Genomic DNA, 10359 nt, shown 5'->3' with positions numbered 1-10359 from the left:
TACACACATCCTCCCTTCTCTGTCCTATAATAACAAGTAGTGTCTTCCCTCCCCCACTCACTCTCTCATTCTCTCTTTCCCTTTCCCCTCTATTTCTCTTCCCTTCGCTCTCTCTCTCTCTCCCTCTCCCTCCCCTTTATCACTCTTGTATCCTTTCTTTTTCTTTTCTCTTTCTTTCTATCTCTCTATCTCTTCTCTCATATTCTGTTTTATTTAATTCATAGACATTTCCGTCTTGTATCTTAAATGCTGTTTTTCCTCGCACACGCGATCAGCAGCCGGAGATGGTACACCAGAATTAAAAGTGCCGACAAACAAGGCGACAACAATAAACACCAACATCAATAGCAACAACAACGACAGCAACAACACTGTGATGAAATATAAACATATTTGAAAATAACAACAGAAAAAAAAAGCGTGGATCTCAAACTACTTTTTTTAAGAAAAAAAAGAAGAAAATTTTGCCCTCAATTTTTCTAAGGCAACTCGTTAGCTTTTCAGTTATAACTTCTAGACCAGTGCTTTTCAAACTTTTTGTTGGAGCGGAACCCCAAGGAAATATTCCACTGGCTCGAGGAACCCCTGTGTAATAATTTAATAGTCTTATGCACACATATCTGCACAGGAGAATTAAAAATTACTGCCGATTTTAGCAGTTTTGTAACTTCTTGTGGAACCCCTGCACTGTGCTGGTGGAACCCTAAAGTTCCGCGGAACCTTGGTTGAAAACCACTGTTCTAGACTTTAATAAACAAATTTGCTTTAAACCTTTAAAAGAAACTTTTGTTCAGAACGTATATGAAAGCAACTTGTTTAATTTTTTACAAGCAATTTGTTTAAAAGTTTTAGAAGCAATTATTTGAATTTGAGCCCTTTTCTTTTTTATCAGCGAACTGCTTTTAAAGATCTACCCTTAGGAACAAACCTTTTCATGCAATTAAGAGAGATAGAACACGCCAACTTCTAAAAGTTCCCGAAGTAATTTGAAACTGTCACAACATCAGAACCAGCTTCTTAATTAAGCTGTCAGGATAAATAGGACAATTACAGAACAAACATTGATATCGCACAAGCAAACTTCTTTGGTAAATCACATTGATATATTTATCTTCAGAAGGAAAATTTTTTCCTTAACATTTACTCCAAAACTTTTCACAATAATTTCATAGTGATAATAGATTTTTTTAAGGTAGTAAAAAAATAATTTTTTAATTTCTAAAAGAAAAAACAAACTGTTAAAATTTGGAACGAAATATTAATCAGAAAAAAATTTCAGTGATTCTGACCAAATTATATTTAAGCAGTTGCTAAAACGTTTGTTTACTACAATCAAGGAAGATGGTTAGTGCGGAAAGCAAAAAAACAAAGCCCTCAACCGGTTCTTCCTTCTATTTATCAGTATGGTGCAGCTTCATCCTGTTACTTTTAAGGAGTGAAACTTGCTATGGTAATGTGAAGTCGCTTGAAGACTCTGGTTTCCAGAAACTGAATGGCCAACAACAAATTATCCAAACTCGAGGCATAAATTTTTTTGGCAAGACTTACAGTTTTGTAAAGGTAAGTGCTTGATAAAACACACATATCTGTCGTTCTCCTCTCTCGTTCTAATGAACTTAACTCACCGTTTCCACCCTCGTGTACCTCACTTCATCCCTAACCCTGTGCATGTGCAAGCACATGGCCTAGTGGTTAGAGCAGCGGACTTACGGTCGAGTGGATCGCGGGTTCGAATCTCAGACTGGGCAATGTGTGTGTTTATGAGCAAAACACCTAAAGCTCCACGCGGCTCCGGCAGAAGGTAATAGCAAACTTCTGCTGACTCTTTCGCCACAACTTTCTCTCACTCTTTCTTCCTGCATCTTGCAGCTCACCTGCAACGGACCAGCGTCTCATCCAGGTGGAGAACCTATACACCTAAGAAACCGGGAAACCGGCCCTTATGAGCCAGGTATGGCTCGAGAAGGAACAAAACAACAACAAACCCTGTGCATCTCTCTCACACACTACGACCCCCCAAAGCCCTTCACATTATCCTTACTGCCGGCTACTCCCTGCACCCTTCCTCTCCAACTAATATTCATGACTGACCATACTTCCACCTGTGTTCACCACTCTCTGTAATTCCCTCTTGTCGAGGCACATGGATTGGTGGTTAAAGTGTTGGAATCGTGATTGTAAGATTATGGTTTCAATTCCTAGACTGGGCGAGGCATTGTACTCTTGAGCAAAACGCTTCATTTCACATTGCTCCAGGCCACTCATCTGGCCAAAGTGAGTAATCCTGTGATAGACCGGTGTCCTGTCCAGGAGTGGAATTTATACACCATGGAAACCAGCCCTTATGAATCGGCATGACTCAAGAAGATAACCTTTACATTATTTACATTATTTACATTCGATGATTGTTTGTTGTTAACACAACGTTTCAGCTGATATACCCTCCAGCCTTCTTCAGGTGTCTTGGGGAAATTTCGAACCTGGGTTCTCATTCCTAAAGTATACTTCGATGTGATTATTATTGTTGTTGTTGTTGTTGTTGTTGTTCAGGTCACTGCTTGGAACAAAAGGGTTAAATCGTCCAGCTTAAACTTCTTGTATTCCCTGTTTCCTCTACCAGTCTATGTGATGCTGACCTTGTCGTTTTTTTCTCTATGTTCAGACACTTCCAACCCGTGTTGAACAATGAGTTTTTTTCACTGAAAAATTTACACAATATATTTATTGTGTCATTAAAGTTTATATCTCAAAATCTCTCGTGGAAGCGCCATCCAACCAAAGTGCAAATATATGGGAAATTACCACCTGTATCATCTCTTGTGAAAGGTAGGAGAGTCCAGTTTGCTGGACATTGTTGTAGAGCTGAAAACGAGGTAATTTCTACTCTTCTCCTCTGGAAGCCACCTACTTGCGATACCAGAGGTTGCACACTCTCCTACCCTGGTGTAATCTCCAGGGATACAAGCATCCAGCAACAGGACCGCCATAATGCTATGATGGACCGTGAGGTCTGGCGTAACATAGTAAATTCCATTGTCTCGACCACAGTCAAACGGCATTATATCCAAAAGTATTCTTGGGAGTGCATAATTGCTGTATCGTTTATGTTCTGTTGCTACCAATTTTCTCGGCCAGCTTCGTCTGGTTCCCATGCCGGTGGCACGTAAAAAGCTTCATCCGATCGTGGCCATTTGCCAGCCTCGTCTGGCACGTAAAAAGCACCCACTACACTCACGGAGTGGTTGGCGTTAGGAAGGGCATCCAGCTGTAGAAACACTGCCAGATCAGACTGGAGTCTGGTGCAGCCTTCTGGCTTCCCAGACCCCGATTGAACAGTCCAATCCATGCAAGCATGGAAAGTGGACGTTAAACAATGATGATGAGCATGTTTTCATCTTGTCGTCCCAATCTTTACATTCTTTCTCAAAGATTTGCTCATATTTTCTGTCGTATGCTTCAAAGGTAGCTCCTTCGTTAGGGTTGTATTTGAACTCTGTTATGGAGTTCACAACATAGTCTGTCCAGAACAATTTTTCTGACTTTCCTGATGACTTCAGCAATTGCAACATTTCTTGCTCTAATATTACATGAAAGGAATTTAAAGGAATAACAACAGATCCTTTACTGATGTCAGTGCTCAATTCCAAAAGTAGAGTCAAATACTGTATAAAGTCAGTTTTGACTGGGACTTCCAAGTCTTACCAAACTGCTTATTGAACCAGTGAGGAAAGTAACCATTGGGCGAAAAACCAGAAGTACCAGTCAAAATTTATGTTATATTTGCATGTATATAAATATAAAGATATGTATTCTGCTAAATATTAATATATATATATATATATATTATATATACAGAGAGGGAGAGAGGGAAATATAGACCTACATAACAATAATTTTGACCTTCACCTATTTTATGACAAAGCTCTGTTGTCTTTTATAGTTTTGGCATTAATGGCCATAAATTGCTCAGCTGAGCGTTCATTTTCTCAGTTGAAGAATATTAAAAAATCCCGTCAGGACAATTATGCGGCAAAGCAGGCTGGACGTCTTGTCCCTACTAAGTATAGAAGCAGATGAATTACTTAAGATTAATTTTGAGGATCTCATCAAAGACTTTGCAATTAAAAAAAGTGGGAGAAAACTTTTCAAATATAAATAATGTGGACGTATACAAAAGATAAACATTGTTTTCTATCTTACTGTTAGTTTTGTTTCATTTGGAGAATATAAATTTACTTTATGGTTTATTATTGTTTTGATTTTAAATTAAATATATATATAGGCGCAGGAGTGGCTGTGTGGTAAGTAGCTTGCTAACCAACCACATGGTTCCGGGTTCAGTCCCACTGCGTGGCATCTTGGGCAAGTGTCTTCTTTCTGCTATAGCCCCGGGCCGACCAATGCCTTGTGAGTGGATTTGGTAGACAGAAACTGAAAGAAGCCTGTTGTATATATGTATATATATATATATGTGTGTGTGTATGTGTTTGTGTGTCTGTGTTTGTTCCTCTAGCATTGCTTGACAACCGAAGCTGGTGTGTTTAGGTCCCCGTAACTTAGCGATTCGGCAAAAGAGACTGATAGAATAGGTACTGGGCTTACAAAAAGTAAGTCCCGGGGTCGATTTGCTTGACTAAAGGCGGTGCTCTAGCATAGCCGCAGTCAAATGACTGAAACAAGTAAAAGAGTAAAAGAGTAAAGAGTATATATATAAGAAAATAAATGGAGTTGAACACAGGTGTTATTCAAATTCTTTTACTTTCGACATTAAGAAGATTGCATTGTTTTGCACCGTTTCTTCCTTTGGAATAGGGCAACTGTTGTCTTCGAAACATATGTCGAAAGTAAAAGAATTTGAATAGCATCTGCGTTCAACTCAATTTATTTACTAATACTACACAAATTACTGCACATTAACCCGGAATTTCTACCTTTGATTAGGTCGCTACATCCTTGTTCTTGCGTGAATTTTGCTACCCTGGTAACTGTTTGTTGAATTTTCCATGTTAACGGTAAACAAAGGATAATTCATTCATCCATTTATATATATATATATATATGGGGGCACCAAAATCTATCAAGTGCTTAGGTCCTCTATGGGTCTTAATCCATCCCTGTATAGAAGCAGATGTGTTATGTAAGATTAAATTTGAGGATCTGATCAAAAACTTTGCAATTGAAAAAAGGTAAGAGAAAACTTTTCAAAAATAGGTGCAAGAGTGGTTGTGTGGTAAGTAGCTTGCTTACCAACTACATGGTTCCGAGTTCGTTCCCACTGCATGGCATCTTGGGCAAGTGTCTTCTACTATAGCCTCGGGCTGACCAAAGCTTTGTGAGTGGATTTGGTAGATGGAAACTGAAAGAAGCCTGCCATATATATGCATATATTTATGTATGTGTGTGTCTGTGTTTGTACCCCCAACGTTGCTTGACAACCGATGCTGGTGTGTTTACATCCCTGTAACTTAGTGGTTTGGCAAAAGAGACCGATGGAATAAGTACTAGGCTTACAAAGAATAAGTCCTGGGGTCGATTTGCTCGACTAAAGGCGGTGCTCCAGCATGGCCGCAGTCAAATGACTGAAACAAGTAAAAGAGTAAAAGAGCAAAGTGGAAGTATACAAAATTAAACATTATATTTTCCATGTTACGGAGAGTTTTGTCTCATTTTGAAAAATAAATATTTATTTCATGGTTTATTATTTCGTGGTCTATATTTTGAATTACATATATATATGGGTGCTTCAAAATCTCATAAGTACTAAGGGTTGCTATGGGTTTTAATCCAGCCCTGGTAGAGAGGACACATATAATAATAATAATAATGATTTCAAATTTTGGCAGAAGGCCAGCAATTTGGGGGTGAGAGGATAAGCCTTTCTATGGTGTGTATCCTTATCAGATAAAGATATCCACCATGGAAAGACAGATTGGATTAAATAGAACAGAAGGAGACACATGGGATGGAGAGTCACAGTAGAGGACACAGGATGTGTGATGAAAGATTTTCAGACAAGGCAAAGTCGACCTAGGCAGAATTTGAACTCAGAATGTAGTGGCAGATGAAATACCTATTTCTTTACTACTCACAAGGGGCTAAACACAGAGAGGGCAAACAAGGACAGACAAACGGATTAAGTCGATTATATCGACCCCAGGGCGTAACTTGTACTTATTTAATCGACCCTGAAAGGATGAAAGGCGAAGCCGACCTAGGCAGAGTTTGAACTTAGAACATAACGGTTGACGAAGTACCTATTTCTTTCCTACCCACAAGGGGCTAAACACAGAGAGGACAAACAAGGACAGACAATGGATTAAGTCGATTACATCGACCCCAGTGCGTAACTGGTACTTATTTAATCGACCTCGAAAGGATGAAAGGCAAAGTCGACCTCGGCGGTATTTGAACTCAGAACGTAACGGCAGACGAAATACGGCTACGCATTTCACCCTGCGTGCTATCGTTTCTGCCAGCTCATCGCCGTTCCTTCTCTCGATGTTGAGTGCTTAGTCATAAACAAACATCATTCTTATACAAGTGGTGCTGTTTGCAATCTTCTGTGAGGATTGGCGACAGGAAAAATATCTGGCCATGCAAAGTCAGCCTCAATTACTTTTGTCTGAGCCATAAGAAAGTGGACATTAAAAAGATCAAAACAATGTTGATGATGATGATGATAATGATGCGTGTGTGTGTGTTGTGTGTGTGTGTGGTGTGTGTGTGCACGTGCATGTATGTGTTTAATGACCAATTCCTTATGAGTACAATTTGTTAAATGGCTTCATTCCTTGCGAGCTTACGCATGTCCTCAGCAGTCACGGCCCATGTTTCACTGCCATGTAGCATGGCTGTTCGTACACAAGCGTCATACAGTCTACCTTTTACTCTGAGTGAGAGGCCCTTTGTCACCAGCAGAGGTAAGAGCTCTCTGAACTTTGCCCAGGCTATTCTTATTCTAGCAGCTACACTTTCAGCGCACCCTCCCCAGCCACTGACTTGGTCACCTAGGTAACGGAAGATATCAACAACTTCTAGTTTTTCTCCCTGGAATGTGGCGGAAGTTGGTCTCTGCGCATTTTCAGTGTTTATTGCTCCCAAGCATCTGCCACATACAAAAACTATCTTCTTAGTTAGCCTTCCTTTGACATTGCTGCACCTCTTATGTGTCCATAGCTTATACTCTTATAGAGTTTCTACCTACGCCTTTTCTACATATCGAGCAGGGCCATCTACCTGAAAGGATTTGTGGTTTGCCTGCCTTCCTACATATTAGAACTTTGGTTTTAGCTAGGTTGATTCTAAGGCCCTTCGATTCTAATCCTTGCTTCCACACCTGAAACTTCTCTAGTTCTGATAGTGACTCAGCAATTAGAGCAAGGTCATCAGCATAGAGAAGCTCCCAGAGGCATCCTGTCTTGAATTCCTCTGTTATTGCCTGGAGGACTATGATAAATAGGAGGGGGCTGAGGACTGAACCTTGGTGGACCCCTATGTCTACCCTGAATTCTCCAGTGTACTCATTGCCAACCCTCACCTTACTTACAGCGTCCCTGTACATGGCTTGCACAGCTCTCACTAACCATTCATCTATCCCTAGTTTCCTCATTGACCACCAGATAAGGGATCAGGAGACCCTGTCGAAGGCTTTCTCCATGTCAACGAAAGCCAGGTACAGGGGCTTATCTTTGGCTAGGTATTTCTCCTGCAGCTGTCTTACCAGAAATATGGCATCCGTGGTGCTTTTCCCAGGCACGAAACCAAACTGCATCTCATCCAAGCTGACTCTCTTCCTAATCAGTTGGGCTATGACCCTCTCCGTAACCTTCATTACCTGATCCAAATACCACGGCCTTCTTTCAGTTTCCGTCTACCAAATCCACTCACAAGGCTTTGGTCGGCCCGAGGCTATAGTAGAAGACACTTGCCCAAGGTGCTATGCAGTGGGACTGAACCCGGAACCATGTGGTTGGTAAGCAACCTACTTACCACACAGCCACTCCTATGCCTATAACTATTTAGTTTGTAACTATTTAGAATTTCAATACCAGATTAAATCTTTAGCAATTAACATGGATACTAGGAAGAAATTTAAAACCAGCTGGTTGATTGTTTAGTTAAAATTATATTTTGTTATATAGTAAAACAATAGAAACACAACACACACACACACGTGCACACACACACACAAACACACACACACACACACGTGCACACACTCACATATACTTACATACAAGCACTTACATTTTTTTTTCAAGGAGTGGTACCTGGTCAGGCTATTTGTAGTTGTAGTAGTATTAGTAGTAGTAGTAGTAGTAGTAGTAGTAGTAGTAGTAGTATAGTAGTAGTAGGCAGTTATATCTGTAATCTGTCTCTTTATTATTTGTGTCAATTGAAATATTTAATAGAAGGTGGGTCAGAACATGGATATATATGTGTGTGTGTGTGTGTGTGTGTGTGTGGTGTGTGTGTATGTATGTATATGTATATCATCATCATCTTCATCATTGTTTAACGTCTGTTCTCCATGCTAGCATGGGTTGGACTGTTCAACCGGGGATCTGGGAAGCCAGGAGGCTGCACCAGGCTCCAGTCTTATCTGGCAATGTTTCTACAGCTGGATGCCCTTCCTAACGCCAACCACTCCGTGAGTGTAGTGGGTGCTTTTTATGTGCCACCTGCACAGGTGCCACGCGAGGCTGGCAATGGCCACGGTCGGATTGGTGTATTTTACGTGCCACCGCACGGACATATATATATATATATATATATATATATATATATATATATATATATATATATACTGCTAGATCAGACTGGAGCCTGGTGCAGCCTCCTGGCTTCCCAGACCCCAGTCAAATCGTCCAACCCATGCAAGCATGGAAAACAGACGTTAAACGATGATGACGTATGTATGTATATGTATGTATAACAAGGATTTTTTAAATAATGTTGTCTGCTGCTATTCAGAATACAGAGGAGTTGTCACATATACATACACATATATACATACATTCGTACATAAATGCATGCATACATACACACACACACACATGCATGCATACATACACACATACATACATACATACATACATACATTCATACATACATGCATGCATTCATACATTCGCAGTTATAGCAATAATTAAAATACATGTGTTTGTCTAAATATGATATATGCATGTAAAAGCATAAACACACATATACAAACACATACCCACACACATGCACACACGCACACAAACACACACATGTGCACACACATACACACAAACCCACATGTATATACATACCTATATATGTGCATGTATATATTTATATATGTGTATCTGCCTTCAAAACATGCTTGACTCCACTAGCGACAGCTGATGACGGGGGTTTTGTCCTTGTGTAACTCGTCCTGTAATTGTTTTTTCGTTTTCTTGTTTTTTGTTTTTTTGTTTTTCCATTTCTACGTCTTATTGTGATGTCCTGTACTCACGTATAATTATTTATATATGCATGTATATATACATGTAGATGTAGGTACGTACATATATGTTTGTATGTATGCATATATTCTTATTTATCACCTATATATATATATATATAATATATATATATATATATATATATAAGTGAAAGCCCATGGATCATTGGTTAGAGCATCGAGGTTATGACCATGAGGTTGTGAGTTTGAATCCTGGACCGGGCTGCATGTTGTGTTCTTGAGCAAGACACTTTATTTCACGTTGCTTCAGTTCACTCAGCTGTGGAAATGGAGTTGCAACGTCACTGATGCCAAGCTGTATCGGCCCCTTTGCCTTTCTCTTGGATAACATCGGAGGCATGGAGAGAGGGGAGGCTGGTATGCATGAGTGACTGCTGGCCTTTCATAAACAACCTTGCCTGGACTTGTGCCTCGGATGGTAACTTTCTAGGTGCAATCCCATTTGTAGCGAAGACTTTGCCTGGCTGGTTGTAACGTCATAGTTTCTTGTTGACGTCTTTTCTTGTCTTTCCATTTCTCTTCTCTCTCTCTCCTCTGTCACTCCTTTGGGTTCCCTCTTTTACGGTACGTCGCCAGTCTCCATGGTTGCTGGCAACTGCTTCCCAGTTGCTAATATTGATGTCGCAAGCCTTCATGTCCCTTTTGCAAACATCCTTATATCGTAAGAACAATCTTCCCACAGACCTAGTGCATATATATATATATATATATTTTTAATTAATAAACACAATATATGTTTTTATGTGCTACTATTAGTTTCCTGTGCTGAGAGCATGCCAGACGGTATTTTTAACACATCTGATCTCGTAGCCCAATTATCAGATACTGCCCATATGGTTTAATGAACTAAAAATGAGGCAGCAGGA

General features: G+C 40.0%; 1 protein-coding gene across 1 annotated transcript in view; it reads left to right on the top strand.

The window, feature by feature from the left end:
- The first annotated feature begins 509 nt into the window (after nucleotides 1-509).
- The window catches only part of LOC115223385 (alpha-tectorin), a 31938-nt gene continuing 22088 nt past the window's right edge, over nucleotides 510-10359 (top strand). Inside the window, exon 1 of the mRNA XM_029793896.2 lies at nucleotides 510-1560. Coding sequence (XP_029649756.1) covers nucleotides 1342-1560 — 219 coding nt within the window. The 5' untranslated portion in view covers nucleotides 510-1341. The remainder of the gene's footprint in view (nucleotides 1561-10359) is intronic.

Source organism: Octopus sinensis, linkage group LG23 (assembly GCF_006345805.1).
Source record: "Octopus sinensis linkage group LG23, ASM634580v1, whole genome shotgun sequence".
NCBI classification, from domain to species: Eukaryota; Metazoa; Mollusca; class Cephalopoda; order Octopoda; family Octopodidae; genus Octopus; species Octopus sinensis.
This window is presented reverse-complemented; position numbering and strand designations above follow the sequence as displayed.